Genomic DNA, 17,586 nt, shown 5'->3' with positions numbered 1-17,586 from the left:
GTTGTACATTGTGCCTTGAACAAATATGTCTATTTTTACTGTATTCTTATTTCTTAAACTAATACAGATTTTACCAAGGCTCTAATTTTAGTGCATGGATAAGACATCATTAAGAGTCATCTTTCTCAAAGACATTTGTCTCTTAATTCCCATTCTTTCATTTTTTATTTTCCCTAAAAATCTTTCTACTCTAGCTGTTGTTCTTTAATTATTATAAATGTTGTTTAAAAGCTTTAGTTTAGGGCTAGGGATATATCTCAGCAGCACAAGCACCTGCCTGGCAAGTGCAAGGTCCTGAGTTTGATTCCCGGTACCAAAAAAAAAGAATAAAAGCTTTAGTTTAATATAAAGCTGTTGTGACACTTGTTCCTTTTTGCAGTTATTACTATCATTCAAAATCCTCTGTGCTGATATTCCCACCCTGCAACTGCTAAGCACTATTGTATGGCTTAAGAAAGATTATCAAAGGAAGTGCTATTTTTAAATTTTCATTAGGACATGTTTGTGGTACATAATGATTATATTCATCATGGGGAGTTGGTACATATATATAACACATCTTAATTCTTTTTACATCCTCTTCCTTTCTACTCCCTCCAAAGAAGTGCTGTTTCTAAGTTTGACTGGAGGAATGGATGCTTACAAGATAATAATTTTTAAGGGAGTAGGTTGGGTGTCTGTCTTTATTTATCCAAGCATGTAGGACTTGCTGTGGAGCACTCTACTCATCTTTTTAATTTTTTTTTGCTACTTCTCTATTCCTTGAAAATCATTGTAGTGTATTGATGCCCTTATCTAATAGGCCAAAGACGAAATTGACCCTCACCATTTACCTTTAGAGGACATGTCTCTTCCTTTCCTGAAGGAAGGAAATGACCCAGGCCTCCTGGGACCAGCGTCTAAATTGATTGACTTTCTCCTCACTTACCTCTAAGTACTGTACTTTCTGTTCACTCCAAGGTAGTCAGAGAATGACAGTTCTTTAGCCATGGTATTGAGCATGCCTGAGCTTGGCTTTATTGGGCTTTATGGCTAATACAAGAAAGTAGGTATGATGTTTCATTACAAAAATACATTCTTGCCAGTCATAATATTCTCTGTGGATGTATAAGGGAATCTCATTTTAAAATAATTAGTAACACCAGTGAGGTATGGTAGTGCATCCCTGTAATTCCAACTACTTGAGAGGTTGAAGCAGGAGGATTATAAGTTGAGACTAACCTGGGCAACTTAGTGAGACCTGTCCAAAATAAAAAATACAATGAGTTGGGGGTATAACACAGTGGTAGAGGGCTTGTCTAGCATGTGTGACACCGCAGTACCGTTACTGGTCAGTTAAGTCCGAATGCTTGTGTTGTTTGCTCACCTCTAACCAAACCAAAGGAAGCCATTTATTTCTTGGTGAAAAGGAAAAAGGCTTTACTCGAAGCTAGTTCCAAGAACATGGAGGTGCCTCATTTGCCTCAAATCACCATCTCACTTTGTCCAAGTGTGCAAGGGTCTTTTCTGTAGTAAGGAACAAAGAGGGTGGGAGCACAAATGGAATAGTAGACATGCTCCAGACATCTGCAGCATAAAAATTATTGATGCCCCCATCTATCTTCATTTCTCTTCTTTTCCTGAAAGAAGGAAATGGCCCAGGCCTCCTGGGACCAGCATCTAAATATTCTGCCCATTCATGTGGGCTAAGGAGGGGAGAGGGCAGCATTTAGGCTCTGGGTCCAGGGAAGTTTGGAGAAGCCACTTGTCTCTAAAGGAAAAAATTACTAACTTTTATAGTTCTGTTTTGCTGTACAAATTACAAGACATTCCCCACATCACTATCCACAACAATTTGAAAAATTACGTTGTTTATAATTTGGGCTAGTGCTGATGCAGAAAGTTGACAGATACTCCAAAGAGCATCATTACATGTTATAGTTACAAGTAGCTTATCCTGAGAGAGACAGGCTAAACCCAACTCTCCCATCTCAGTTCCTGCTACCTTCCATAGGCCCCTTTTTACTGTTACAGCTCCCTAAATATGGCTAGAGTGACTTCCTTCCCACACGGGACTAGCTCCTACCTGACTAGAGATTCTGCATGAGTGAAGCTTTCCCTTGTCATCCAGCCCCTCCTCCAGCTTCCACGACACCAGTGCATCCTTGTGAAAACAGTAAGAAATTGGAATTGCCTGTTGCTTCTTGGTCTTAACTTGAGGCTTCTAGCTTCTTAAAGGCAGGGATCTTATCACCCCAGAAACCTTTCTGCCTCCAGTGTGAATCCCTGCATTCTGAATAAGGAGTTCCTTCCTCCCATGCACGTAGGATTGAGCCTACATCTGTCCTGTGCAGTGGAGAGAGCCCAGATGTCCCTGATGTGTTTCAGTTTCAACCGTGTAGCTCTTCGCCAAGTTTACTGAAACCTGTGAGTCTCAGTTTCTTCAGTATGCAGAGAAAAATATACCCGTCCTAAGTATTAGATAAGGATGAAACTTGTGCAGGTAAATCAGCTCTTTTTTTACAATACCTGGCTCTTGGTGGACACCTTCCTGCAATTTTTTTTTGTTTGTTTTTAAATAAACTCCTTTTCTTAGAGTAGGATTTATGCAAACATAAGACATCTGTAGCAAAGATGATCCAAAACATAATTCAAAAATACATCAATTTTTTTCCAAAGCCATAATATAAAACGTAAGAGTGTAGAAAGCCAAGAACAAAATAGCTCACCGTGCTAACATAATGGTTACTATCTTTAAAATACTAACTACTAGCTTTGAGGAAAAGTTTGTGATATTTTATTTTGGCATAGTAATATCTGATAATACTATATAAACCTTGCCTGTGAAGCAGAGATAATAATAGTTTCTACAGTGCTGTTTATTTTGAGACTGAAGAAAACAATGTCTGCAGCGCTCTGAGCATGTGCTTGCATCATAGGAACCCCCACTGCGTGGCGCTCAGTGTACAGTAACATCCACAGTTTCTTCTCGATTTAATAAGCAGTGGGTTTTTTTCCTCCTCCTGTCAGGTGTGTCAAACTTTTTCAGTGGTCTCTTAGTTGGCAAGATTTCCCACCTCAAGATAAAAATTTTCCTTTCCTTCCTTCCCTCTAACGGAATTCACTTCAGGTGGAGAGATTGTTGCAACCAGATTCTCCCTTCCTCCCTCCCTGTCTCCCTCTCTCCCTTTCTTGTTGGATCTCTCTGTGTAGTCAGTAGTCAGGCTGGCCTCAAAATTGCATAAGACTCCTCCCTGAGCCTTCAAGTCCTGGGATTACAGGAGTGTGCCAACATACTCAGCTGTTTTTGGAGGATTTTTTAAAACTTTTTTTTCTGGAGTTTAATCCACTGTTCCAGGATCAGTTAGTGACTAGTCGATCATTCTTCTGCTAAGAAATGTCAATTTAATTGTATACGAGCACTTAACTATCATACTTGAAGTCTATCTCAAGACTTTTTCCTTATCATTGATCTGCCTATTCTTACACCAATACTGTAATATTTAATTATTATTGTTTCATTGTATGTCTCAAAAATCTTACGATAGTCTTTCTCATGCTTAGTTTTTAAATATTTTTTTTGTTTAATCACCTGTTTACTCTCTGAAATTATCCTTGAGATACTCAAGAAAATACAGTGAAACAGTACTGTTAATTATATTGTCAGCTCAGATTTCTTGCATGCTTACTGTGTAATAGGCACTGTGCTTCATATTTTATATTTCACATGCAGAATCCCACACACACTTCTTTTTTTTTTGGTGGAGACGGGTTCTCGCCAAGTCACAGAATTGCCCAGGCTGGGCCTGAACTTAGGAACTTTCAGTCTTAGCTTACCGGTATGTCAGGATTACAGCTTTATATCACCACACCTGGCTCAGAATCTCCCCTTTGCAAATCTTCCTTGTCAGGCACTCTGGAAGATGCTTAGGGATGAGTTACTTATGTCCCTTTGTGTTGTTTTCTCCCTTCTTTATCCCATTTTTATTTTAAAGATTAAAAAAACTAACAACACAGTATTGAAGACAAAATCAAAACAACACAAAAACAACAAAAACAATACATGACCTCAAAACAAAATGCTAGGAATTAACAGTGGTTGCTACATTACATACTGTTGTCTTCAACAAAGTTACTCAGCCCACCAGACAAAAGAATGTAAGATTGATCAAACAATCAGAGACAGTAATCAGTAATAAAAAAAAACATTGGAAATGATGCAGAGCTTCACCATACAAGATAGTAGGAGTTCAACAATGGTTCTTATACTGCATATTGTTGTTTTGTTTTGTTTGTGGTACTGGGGATTGAACTCATGACCTTGCACTTGCCAGGCAGGCGCTTAGGCCACTGAGCTATATCTCCAGCCCACTGTATATTGTTGTTTTCAGATTCCCATCCTTTCTTTTGCTGTCTCTCCCTGAGGTTTGCATACAGCCTGTTAAAAGTCTCAACCAAGACTGGAAAATGCAGCACATGGCAGAGTTGAAATAATGTAAACTTTACAACTGAAGTGCAGTGTGTATAGGGTGAGGGTGGGTAGAAGACAGCAGAGAACACTGGAGCTCAGTGGTAGGGAGCTCATACTTCATCTAAAGAAAGCATTCACTATCTCTGTCTTATAGACTGTAGCTGTGTGAGAATTTATGGACAAGTTTTAGCTTTTCCAGTTTTTTAAGAGAAGCCAGAATTGTAGCTATTTATATTTTGTCTTCTGCTATTAAAATGACAACTAATAAAACAAACTCTGAGTACACTAGAGTCAATAAGTCTTTGGGCTACATGATGTCAGTTGTCAGTGGGCCATCAATTTTTTGCCACTGCTTTAGCGAATTTACAGGGCTTAGTAAAGAGGAGTGTTGATAAGCCATTTATTATTCATAGCACAGGTGCTGGCTTTGCAAACAGTGATCTGTGAACTGCTCTCTGTTCTGCAGGTGCTTATTGTGACATGAAGATTATGATACATCTAGGCTAACAGAATTCACTTTAGGTGGAAAGATTGTTACAACCAGATTGTACATTGGGCACTCGATGATTCAGGCCTTGTTCTATGTTGATACTATGTGAAGATAGTACATTTAACACTGGAGGATATGTTTTCTGACTGATAAGTTCTTAATGTTATAAAGGCTTTCTCTATGTAGTATGTGGGAGTTATAGAGAATATTTTTATTCTCTAAACATACTAAACACTTTATATAGATCATCAATTTCTCTGAAGTCTGTACAGAGGCATTATTTCCTGTATTTTATAGATGAGGAAGTTAAGACAGGCATCTGTAGCACAGCTGTCTCCAACCTTTTTGTCACCAGGGACTGGTTTCATGGAAGACAATTTTCCCACAGATTTGGGGGTGGCTGATTCAAAGGAGCTCGCAACTTAGGTCCCTCATACGTGCAGTTCAGGTGGGGCGTGAGCTCCTGTGAGCATTAAATGCTGCAGCTGATCTCACGGATGGTGGAGTTCAGGCAGTAATATGAGTGATGGCTGGAAATACAGGTGGTGCTTCATTTGTTCGCCCATCTTCGGCTGTACAGCCCAGATCCAACAGGCCACAACTGGCACCAACCCATGGCCCAGGAGTTGGGGACACCATACACACACCAGATCACAGTGTGTGTGTGTTTACGGGACACAAAGAAAATAAACTATAGTTTGTTTTAGAGAACATTTAAACCCCTCAAATTTTAGATTTCATACTATAAAATAAGACAAGTGATAATTAAAGAACAACTGATTTTTGCGATGTACTCATTCATATGAGTTTTAGGAAGTCTAAGAATTTAGAATAAGACAAATGAAACCTATGGAATAAATTTGATGTTGTGCCCTGTCTTGGTTCATTTGGGCTGCTGTAACAAAAAACCATAACCTGGGTAGCTTATAAACAACAGAAATTCATTTCTCGTAGTTCTAGAGGCTGAGAAGTCTAAGATTAAACACTGACAGATTTGGTGTCTAACGAGGGCCTGGTTCCTCGTTTATAGACGTTACCTGCTGACTGTGACCTCACATAGGGGAAGAGACAAGACAGATCTTTGGGCCCTGATTTACAAGGACACTTGTCCCACTCAATTCACCTCTATTTCCTAATGCTATCATTTCAGTGATTAGGTTTCAACATATGAATTAGCAGGGATAACAGGTATTCAGACCATAGCACAGTCCTCCATCCCTTACCCAAAATAAAGGAGAAATAATTGTAATTACTTTTTTTTCTAATTTAGAAGGATCCACACACAGAGTTGCCTGTATCCTATACCCCTTTTCCTTCCATTGCTTTTTAGTTTTCCCTGTTTAAGTCATTATGTAAATATTTTAAATTTTAAGTATATTTCTAGGTCCTTCAGTGAAGAAAGGAAAGGTGTGAAAATATGGAAGCCATGCTCTGGGACAGGTGGTCAGAAAGCCCAGGTTACCTGTGTGATGACCTGCTGCCCTAACATACTTTGGCCACATAGCTACTACTTTTTCTGCTCAGTTTTGTTATACAAAAGTACTACTGAGGATCTCTGTGTTAGCAGGCATCCTTTTAAAAGTCTTCCTGGTTGGTAGTCATTCTTCATCCTGCTGCTGAAGATCAAATAATTTCAAGCCTATGTCCTGTCTCAAGCAGATGTTAGGTATGCATAGGCTAAGTGTTAATCAGCAATGCCTCTCTGGGCAGTTCAGCTCAGAATTAGGAAGGCTGCCTGAGAAGGTGGGTGCTCTCTCAACTAAGTAGCTTGCAGGAAACTCAGAGAACGGCTGTCAGGGAAATCCACAAAGGACTCAGAACTTTTTGAGAACCTTAGCATAAATCTATTTTAGACTAGGCGGTATAGAACAGAGGGAAATTTCTTTGGCCTGTTATGACCCATAGCACAAATTTCTTCCTTAGGAGGTCATCTTGACTTTTATATATCAGCACAGCTCATCTTTCTGTGCTGAAAATAGGTGAAAGGGCTTACAAAATAATCACCTGCTCTTTTTTCAGTTAGGTTGAGTACAAAGGCATTGCACACAGATCTGTAGGGTTATTGTCGAGAAGGCTAAATTTCTCTGTGGATATCCTACTCTGGAAGTGAGAGTGGATAAAAGGAATTATTGCCGCTTCCTTCTTTGTCTACAAATTTGTAGGCTTCTTCTCTAAAAGAAGATGGAATAGGGCAGGGTGGGACAAAGAGAAAAATGTGAGAGGAGGAGTAATTTTCAGATGATTTTATAATTTGGTTTGGAAGCACTGGGCCTTCTGAGCTGGCCCCATGATAAGAGAGCCAGTGGGATTACGTGAATCCTCTCTTGCCTGTGCCTCCTGCTTCAGGAGCCTCCTGATGAAAGTAGAACGGGTTGACAGCATAGTTAAGAGTGGGTTGTTCCTCATTTTGGGGGCTGGGAGACTGAGACCATCCTAGGTGGTTTAAATGGGTAGTCCAAGTTCCTTGATTCTAGACACTGTGATTGTTTTCACCTCAGGATGGATCTCATCAGTGTAAATAGTTAGTATAGTATGGTATTTTTATCCTGAAAACCTGTTACCAATAACTGGTCATTTATCTCTTCATCACATTTTAGAATATGAGAACTCAGATACATCTCTGCAGGGGAATTGTAGCCCACATTACTGAAGACTTTTGCCAGTTAAATTACTGAAGACTTTGTCAGAATTATAGTAAAAGACTGGCAGTTGAGAGGAAATTATTAAAACTTGAAATGAGCATATGTGCTTTGTATTTCAAAAAGGAGAAGGTGGGTTCGTAGACTAAATGAGGTTGATATTGGCCACTGGCTGTACTCCAGAACAAAGGTCAGTAGGTTTTTTCTGCAAAGGACCAGAATGTAAATATTCTGGCTTCATGGGCCAGCTAGTCTCTCCCAGCTGCTCAAGTCTGCCATTTGTGGCATGAAAATGCCCACTGACAGTATGTAAGCAAATGAGCAGAGCAACCTTATTTACTGAAGTAGTCATCAGACCAGCTGTGGCCAACAGGTGGCAGCGTGACCATCCCTGCTCTAGAATCAATTGTTAAGTGGGTGTCTCTGTGAGTACTTGGGGAACAAGTAGGAACTGGGAGCCGTTCTGTGTTCTTTGAGAGTAGGTCTGACAGGGCAGTTCTCCATCATTTTTCAGCAGCGCTATTGTTACACAAGATCAGAAGTGTAGTTTATTTTTACATCATTGAGGCATTCTGTAGAGTATTTCAAAAGAACTTTTTATAGAAGGTGAAAAAAATGTGGACCACTGCAGTTAGTTCACTGTTTGGTTCCTGCTATCTTTTAACTGATAAGAACCTTCAGCTAACAATACAAGGGACCACATAGCTAACGAGTGCTAACAGAGGAGTTTACTAATATGATTTCTTAAAAATCTTTTTATTAGCTTTTGAAATAAAAGACCTTCTAAATACTATAGTAATTATTCTGATAGTAAATGCCACATTTATATGAAATACTATATATCAAAGTCATACAGTATTTCCCAAAGAATGCTATCATTTCCTGCTGCTCCCTTACTGAAGAAAGTTTAAGTAGTACAAGTAACAATCTATTCAGTACTGTTCTTTCCTTGGCTCTCAAATGTTCTGCGTTTTTTGGTCAATTTTATCATATAATGGCAAAGTATATTTTGATAACTCAGACCTCATCTTCATGCCAAGCTCCTAATAACTAACAAGCATATGATTAGAACATTCGTAAAGATCATCTCTTGTAAGCTCCATATTTAAAGCTCTGTAGACCACACTGTAAAGAGTCCTTCATATTCAAGAGTGTTCCAGAAATTACAACATTTTGCCTATAGAAGTGATTTTAGAAACACAAAATCAAAAATTCCTTGGGACCAAAATTTTAGTCACAAACTCACTTCCCTTCCTAAGATTAAGATATATTTAATAGTATTACACTTAGTTACACTTCTCAGAAAACAGCAAGGCTAGTCTAGAATGTCATGGAAAAAGGAATGGAACAAAACAGTCTATTACTAGTGGTGCAATGAAGACAAGGGGCAATAAAGCAGGGCTCAGGGTTAGAAGAGGCAAAAGCCCTACTTAGTCTACCCTAAATGGAGAAAGAGGGGGGATGATTATTAGCATTAGCTTTTATAACTGAAAAGTCCAGAAAGCTGGCTAGTTAGTCCCTCAGCTTTCTGGCGGCTCCAAACACTGTCACCAAGTTCAAGTACCTAGTTTCTCTTTGCTTGCCTTCTGTGTTGTTGGCTCTACCCTTGGTTTCACACTGACCTCCAGTACATTACTGAAATAACTGTGCCTTTGAGCCTGGCATAATGGTGCATACCCATAATCCTAGGGAGGCTGAGGCAGGAGGATCACTGTGAGTTTGAGGCCAGTCTGGATTACATAGTGAACTCCAGGCCATCCTGAAATACACAGCAAGACCCTGCCTTAAAAAAAAGAAACCTCATACCCCAACATCTTCACAAGGGCTATGGAAAAGAAAGCTGTTTCTTTGAGGAAATCTCTCTTTAACTTTCATTGACTCTGATTGGCTGTGTACCAGCACCTGAACTAATTATCATGGCCAAATGGGTAGGGCATGCTGATTGGCTCACGTCAATGAAGATACACCCCCTGAGCTAGAGGCAGTGTCATCCCCAAACTCATAGGGAAGAGCTACTTTATTAAAGATTTGGGATCATGTTCCTAGGAGGGGGAGAGGTATAAAATGCCATGCAGCAAATGGGGGTGAGAAATAACAACAAAAAGAAGAAAGCCACCAAGAATGTGGTGGGTATTCCAGATAAAACAGCCCAGCAACTTGATGTTGGTTTATAAAAAAAAACCACATGATGTCTGGTTTATAAAGTGGCACTGTTACATGTATTACTGATCCTCATAATCAGGAGCCTGAGACATTTAAGAAAGAGTAAATTGTTTGATTTACTAAGACAGGGAAGAAGTTAATGTTGGGAAGGTTTGTGCATGTGTGTGTTAATAGTATCTTATTTTTATTAGTATATGTCTATAATGCATGCTAATTACATTCATGTTGGGGAATTGGTACACACACACAGAGCATCAGATTTTATTTCCCCTTGCCCTCCCATCTTTCGCCATCCCTAGAGCCTCTTCCCATCTCCACAAAGATTCTCCTTCTGTTTTCCATCATCTTTTAGTTTGCTCTTTAAATTAATTATATTTTGGGTTTCTCGTGTAAGAGAAACCATGTGATATTTAACCTTCTATGTCTGATTTATTTCATTAGGTTTATGGTCTCAAGATCCATCCACCTTCCTATAAATTACTTTATCTTTCTCAGGCTGAGTAATACTCCACTGTATGTATATATATATATATATATATATATACACCACATTTTCTTTATTCATCTGTTGATGGATCTCTGGGCTGCTTCCAGGATTTAGCTTTTATGAGTTGTGCTGCTATAAATGTGGGTATGCATGTGTCACTGTAATATGATGTCTTTAATTCTTTCAGGACAGTACACAAGAGAGGTAACAGTCCTTTTTAAAGGACAAAAACTAAACCAACTGGAAGGCTTTTTCTTTACCCTATCAGCTTTTTTTTTGAAAAATGTATTCTTTTTCTTTGTCCTTGTCCTTAGTTTCTATTTGTACCTTATTAAAGCCATGGGTCTGACCTTGAAATCTTCATAAAATCAGTGCTTTAACTATGCATGGTTTATATCTAAAGTTAGTTTACTGATGAAAGTACTGCTTTTGCTTTTGTCCAGAATGCATACACAGCCACAGCTATCAACAGCACGAACTTCTGCACCTCCGCAAAGGATGCCTTTGTCATTCTGGTGGAGAACGCTTTGCGAGTGGCTGCCATCAACACAGTGGGAGACTTCATGTTATTCCTAGGCAAGGTAAGACCAGGTATATTTTCTGGGACAAGTATACTGTGAGGAAATTTTGTCTTTCAGTTTTAAACGTGTGAGTCAACAAAAAATTAAAAGTAATTTAACATATAGCAAACATTTTCAAAGCCTATCATATTGGTCAGATATTTTTCTATATTCTTTCCATGTATTACATTTATTTAATCCCTCCCCAGATTTATAAGGTAAATTCTGTTATTCTCCAAGAAAATAACAAAACTGAGGCACAAAGAGACAGAGTAATTTGTCCATTTTCTCCCTACATATTTTGAACTATACAGAATTAGATACAGTCTGTGTAGCAGAACCTCATTTCTTGGTTTCCTCATTTAAATCCTTTCTAGTAAGCTGTATAACTTAAGACAGATTATAGAATCTCTTTGTGCATCCATTTGCTCTTTTGTAAAATTAGGATAATCATGTAGCCAAACTCCAAGATGTTATGAGGATTCAACAGGAAACTACTCTATGTAGTGCAGTATATAGGACAGTGTTTACCATAGTACGTTTTAGTGAATGTTGGTTGCTACTGAATATAAATCCTTTTAAAACAGAGTTAGGGCTGGAGATGCTGCTCACTGCTCAGTGGTAGAGTGGTAGAGTGCTTGTCTAGAATGGGTAAGGCCCTGTGCTCAAACCCCAGCCCTCCATAAACATCTGAATGAGACATAAAATAAATAGAGCTGTTAGAGACTGAGACTTCTATGTCAATAGAAGTTTCTGGGACGAGATTGTTATTCTATACCATTAAAATCTATAAAATAATAAATAGCATTATAACTAAATTTTATTATGCTTCATTTCAAACCATAAAATACTCAGAAAATATGAAAAACAATGAGAAAAGGGTAAAATGTAGCACCACCACTTTAACCTACATTTATCATTTCTGTATGTTCCCTTGCAGTGTTATTTTATGGCCTTATGCTTCTACAGTATAACAGCCATACCACGCATACCTGTTTGTCCTACCTTCCATACTTCACAGTGTATCATATACAGTTTCTGTCTTGCTTTGGAAACTCTTTATCATGATGGTCAGTATCCCATCATACACTGTTCTTCAGTGTTTTCTTACTAAGGAACACTGAGCTTGCTCCAGCTGGTGTGATTTTAAAATGAAGAAAGTAGAATCTTTTTGATTTTTATGTGTGTATGACTTGTACTCTAACTAACATTTTAGCCATGCCTTTAAGATCATGATATACAGTATATTAACTATTGTTATTTTCTTGTGGAATTTGGTCTTATTTTTCATAGAACCAGGACGAGTGTTTTTTATGTTTTCTTTATTAATATCTATTTGTATTACATTAAAATTTTTTAAAAGATAAAATGTTTTGAAAAGGAAAAATTTTCAGTATGGAGAAACAGTACTGTCAAGTCTGAAGTAGAGAGATTCTTAGGCAACTGTCATCTCCAAGGAGTTAAGAATAAACTTAACAGTTTATGTAGTTATTTTGGAATTTGTAATTAAATTTACATTATAGTGAAGTTCTTATTGTTATGTTTTTACATAAGAGGAAAATTTATAGTGAAAATAATGTAAAATACTCTGTGTTAAGGACTGAGAACAGTATCTGACATTATTTTTATTATTTATATGCTGTAGAGTTCATTCGGGAAGGCTTCAGATCATTTGTCTTATTTCTATTTATACAACTTATCTTTAGAGCCAAAAAGAATTAAAGCAACATTGGCTAAAACTATATGACTGTACATAGCAATTTTTCAAAAGAGAAAAGGGAAACTATGTAGAGAAAAATATGCTAAGTAGCAATACTTGATGATGGTGATGATGTCAGTAAACTCTGAGACCCTAGGCCTCAGCCCTTAACTGAAGTGCTCTAGTGAAGTGTGGAACTGGCCCTCCCCTGTAACTACTGATCCACTACACTTCATTTTCTAATAGAAAGAGTCATGGTTTAGAGAGCTAATTAAATTGGCCAAATTTAGAGAAGTAGAACATGGTAGAGACGGAGTTCAAACTCAAGTCTGACTTCTAAGATTAATCATCGTGTGTTATAATCACCGCAACAGACATTAAGTTTGTTATTGGTCCTTTTTTAAAATTTTTTTGATTCATTTCTGATGATAGTAGTGTACTCCTGGATATAGTGTACTACCATTTACATTGTGGCAACTGTAAACAGTCTAATGCCTGACAATAGAGAAATGGTTATAATAGCCAACAGTCTGTTGTTCACCTGTTAAACCATGTTAGGTTTTTATTTGTTTGGGTTTGGCTTTTTTTTTTGTTCATTTGTTTTGTTTTTTCACACTGAGTCTTGCTGTGTAGTCCAAGCTGGTCTTGAACTTGATGTGTAGCCCAGGCTGACCTCAAACTCAGTCCTCCTGCCTTAACCTACCAGGTGTTGGGATTACAGCATATACCACCATGCCTTGTTTAAACTGTTTCTTATTATGAGTTTATAATATGATGAAGAAATGTGTATAATTTAGTAAATGAAAAAGCTGAATAAAACTACTAGACCATCACAATACTATTTAAAAATGTACATATATGGATTGAGATATAGCTCAGTAGTGAAGCATGTCCTTAGCATGTATTTAATCCCTAGCACCACCAAAAAATTAACTAAAATGTGCAGAAAAGAAATGAAATCGATATCTCAAAATGTTAACAATGACTGCCTTTGAATATTGAAAATATGGGTGATTCCAGGCCCCTCTCCCTACTTTATCATTATAAGATAATGTTCTCTACATTGCGAATGTATTCCTTTTATAATGAAAAATATATAGATGATAAAATACAATTTTTTAAACTTGACTTTTGAGTTTTTCAGCAGTCTAGTTACTTGTCAATTTTTTTCCTTAGGTTTATCACATCCTTTTATTCATTCAACAGATATTTTTGGAATACTTAATAGTAATGTGCCATTATATACTAGTCCACAAATAAAATTTAAAAGCCAATGAAAAAGGCAACTTTATAGTCATCTTTTTACTTGGTATTATGTTAATGAGCATTTCCTGTTTTGCTAAAAATTTTGTAAACACGTATATACATTTATTGTATCACTTATTTAATCAATCATCTCATTTGTTTTATTTTTACAGTTGAGTTCCTCTAAAGTTCTTACTAATCTGAGTATGCTGCTGTGAAAAATTTTTTAGATAAGTCCTTATTCACATGAATTATGGCTTACTTGAATCCTAGAAACCTAAAACTGCAATTAATTAGTATTCTTGATATACACTGTCAAAATGTTTTTCAAAAAGATATATTTTTAATAACAATAATAGTCCTCTAGAGGGGGCAGGGGAAATGGAAGGAAGGAGGAAAAAAAAAAGAATTAAGATGCATTATGTATATGTACCAATTCCCCACTTTGAATATAATAATTATGTACTTCATACATGTACTAATAAATTTTTAAAGTAGCAGTAATATTACTAAAGATCACTTTTAAAACTATAAGAGATAATGTTAAAAATAACAAACCCAAAAGGAGATAAATGAAAGGAAAACAGCATGTTCTAGGTTTCTAACATTGAAGATTCTTTAGTTTCCCATTCTTGGAAATATAATTCTGATCATGAATCCAGTAAATCTTTTGAAGGGAGTTTCTTTTATTACAGTTGAATGGCTGCTAATGTGCAGAAGTAGTTTGTGCATTGGTACTCCTAGGACACATAAAAGACATCAGGAACCTAACTGTTGTTACACGCAGCAATTTGAGTGAACCTTGAGGGAACTATGCTGATTGAGAAAAATCCAATCCCAGAAGATTAATACTGTATGATTTCATTTATGGAACAGTTTTGAAAACTAACGTATGGAAACAGACAGATTTGTGGTTGCTCATTTAGTCATGGAGCGGGGAGTAAGTGGGGCTAACTGTACAAGGGCAAAGTGAAAGACCCTTATCAAGATCCTTGTGCCTTGATTCATCAGAAGAAATACCCTGTCTGTAATACTGTACTAGAGTTCTACAGGGTGTTGCCATTGAGGGGAACTGAATAAGGGGTACCTGGAACTACTCTTTTCTTACAACTGTGTGTGAATTTGCAATTACCTCAAACTTTAAATTCAATTCTGAAAAAAAACAAAACAACAAAAAAGACAATTTCATAAGTTTAATTTCTGTGGAGCCACAGTTGTTTTTAATGAATGGTAAATTTGATTTGGAAGGGACCATAGCTCCTCTAGTTTATTGACTTATCACCTGTGATCACTGGCCTATAGGATCATAAAGATAAGAATAGAGACTTACCAGTCTTCGAGGATTTTTAAGTCTAAAAGTTATTGATATTTGCCCTAATAAAGCTGTCTTCCCCAGAAACTAAAATTTCGGTTTCTTCTGTGTGAAACTTACTGGATTTTAGGGTGTCACAGTCTCCTTCTAGAAGTGGTTTTTTAGGTTCTTTCTATCCCAAAGAATTCATCAGGACAAGTGCAAATGGCAGCAATGTTTTACATTTATTTAAGGTAGGAAAATAAAAGGCTCTGCAGAGTGAATTTGGTCCTAGTGAAAGTAGAAAAAGAAGTACACCCTGCAGAGTGAGGGTGAATGGCTGTGAAAGAACACAGTAGTGGGACCTTAGTGGGGACTGTCTTTTTTGTATGTCCCACTCCTGAGGCTGGCATCAGGTCTTGGCCATCCCGTTGGAAACCTGCTGGAGTTCTTGTGAGAAGTCTGCGTGCACAGCTTTGGGAACTGTTCCGTGCATGTGTCCTGGAACTTTGTAATGAGCAGGTTACCCTACTTTCCCAGGTAGTCTTAGCCAAGCCTTGGCTGCCCACATCAAAACTGTAGATGTTCCTTGTTTAATGACCTCCTGTTTAACCCTGTGTTGACTTACCACTGAGGCACGTTGTTCGGTGACAAATTGCTGTTCCGACTTATGACCTGTGTTGTTGTTGTTGACCAGTTCTGTATATCTTGTTTATGGAACCTCAGTGTCTTTTTTTTTTTTTTTTGGTACAGTATACCCCATTAATATAGTACTCAATTTTTCCTGATTGTACTGTGCGGAGCAGTACTGTAGTTTTATGTTACTATACATTACAGTACTGTGTGTAAGAGTTATGCAGGAAAAGCACAGTTATAAGGTTGGAGTTTCCTTTGACCATGTCTTTATTCTGAATAGTATAATGTACAGAGTATATGCAGTTCCTCATTTAGTGACCAATTCATTTAACAGCCTAGTCACCAGAACTGAACTTGGTTGTTAAATGAGTGTATTTTACCTCTGTTTGCCAATAACTTTTCTCACAATAATTATCTTTTCTAATTGACATTTATTTTACTTAATAAAGTCAGAGTATGAATTATTGCTTATCAATACTATTTTACTGTTAAGCAAAATCTTTCAAAATACAGAACCCAAGGGAAACTGAAGTCATTAGTGGAAGACTTAAAAGTAGAAAAAGGAAAGAAAAGAAGGAAGGGTAAAACATTACCAGGCTTTAAATTCACTGTTTCAGAATGTTTATTTCAGCAATCATGAGGTATATTATTATGTCTCATTTAAGGATGGAAAAACAGGCTCAGGTTGAATTAACTTGCTTAGAGTCACAAATTAAATATTAACTGTATAAGCCAGGCATGGTGGCACACACCTGTAATCCCAGCACTTGCGAGTTTGAGGCAGGAGAATCACTGTGAGTTCAAGGCCAGTCTGGGCTACATAGCAAGACCCTGTCTCAAAAAAAAAAACAAAAAAACAAACTAAGTATGAACTCTAAATCAAGTCTCCACCTTTCAGACTCCTAAGTAAGCATCCTTTCCTTCCTTCTTTTGACATCCTACCCTGTGTTTGCATCTTTTCTACTGTATCCCCATCATTTATCCCCCAGAAGTATCTAAACTTTTAAAATTATGCATTGTGTTAGTATAAAGTTTGAGCTCAATTCCCCAATATATTTCTTTATAAATTATACATATATGTATATTTCACTAATTAACCTACATTATAAAACACACACAAAAAAAAGAAATCTAAAAATATATGCAAAGCATAAGTAGAAGTGCCAGGTCCAGGGCAGTGGTGGTCAACCCGTGGCATGCATGCCGAAGCAGGCACACAGAGCCTCTCTGTCAGCAGACAAGCCAAGTCTCAGTAGCAGCCAATCATTGGATAGCAGTTGTTTTTTCCTAAACTCAGTATTCAGGTTTAATTGCAGCATTGACACGGTGATAAATAAGTGGGTTTTGGGTTATAGGTTGGACACGCGGTCTGTAAAAGGTTTGCCATCCCTAGGGTATGTGTATCCCACCATAGAGATTTTTTTTAATCTAGACTAGTACTTCTTGAGATGTAGGCTGTGGACTTTTTTAGCACCTGAGATACTTCTAAAATGTACATTGCTGGGCTTCATTTTAGAGCCAGACAATCTGTATTCCTATCCTCTATATAGTTTGAGAACCATTAGTGTATCCCCTGCTAGAGTAGATGCATGATACCCTTTCATTATAATTGGGAGTAGTTATTATATTTCTTTGACTTTTTTTGACCAAGAACCACTAGTTCTTGAACTGTTTCTCATGTGATATTCCATCTCAGTAGCTTTTTGTCTCAACATCTGCTTGTTTGGACTGTACCTTGTTTCCATAATTGACTTTAACATTTTAAATATGATTAATTTTTAATGGCATGATGAAAACATACAGCACTCCAGCTGTACCGTGGGGTAGATGTATAAAGTTTGAAGACAGTTATAGGAAATAACCTATTGTAAATTGAAACCACACGAGTGAAAGAAAATGGAGATAATTAACCATCTGTGGAAATCA

At 37.3% G+C, this 17,586-nt stretch overlaps 1 protein-coding gene across 1 annotated transcript in view; it reads left to right on the top strand.

The window, feature by feature from the left end:
• Slc44a1 (solute carrier family 44 (choline transporter), member 1) overlaps positions 1 to 17,586 on the top strand; it is a 184,712-nt gene that overhangs the window by 110,361 nt on the left and 56,765 nt on the right. Inside the window, exon 14 of the mRNA XM_005382780.2 lies at positions 10,673 to 10,810. Coding sequence (XP_005382837.2) covers positions 10,673 to 10,810 — 138 coding nt within the window. The remainder of the gene's footprint in view (positions 1 to 10,672; positions 10,811 to 17,586) is intronic.

Source organism: Chinchilla lanigera, unplaced genomic scaffold (assembly GCF_000276665.1).
Source record: "Chinchilla lanigera isolate Chin_1 unplaced genomic scaffold, ChiLan1.0 scaffold00018, whole genome shotgun sequence".
Classification (NCBI taxonomy): Eukaryota; Metazoa; Chordata; class Mammalia; order Rodentia; family Chinchillidae; genus Chinchilla; species Chinchilla lanigera.
This window is presented reverse-complemented; position numbering and strand designations above follow the sequence as displayed.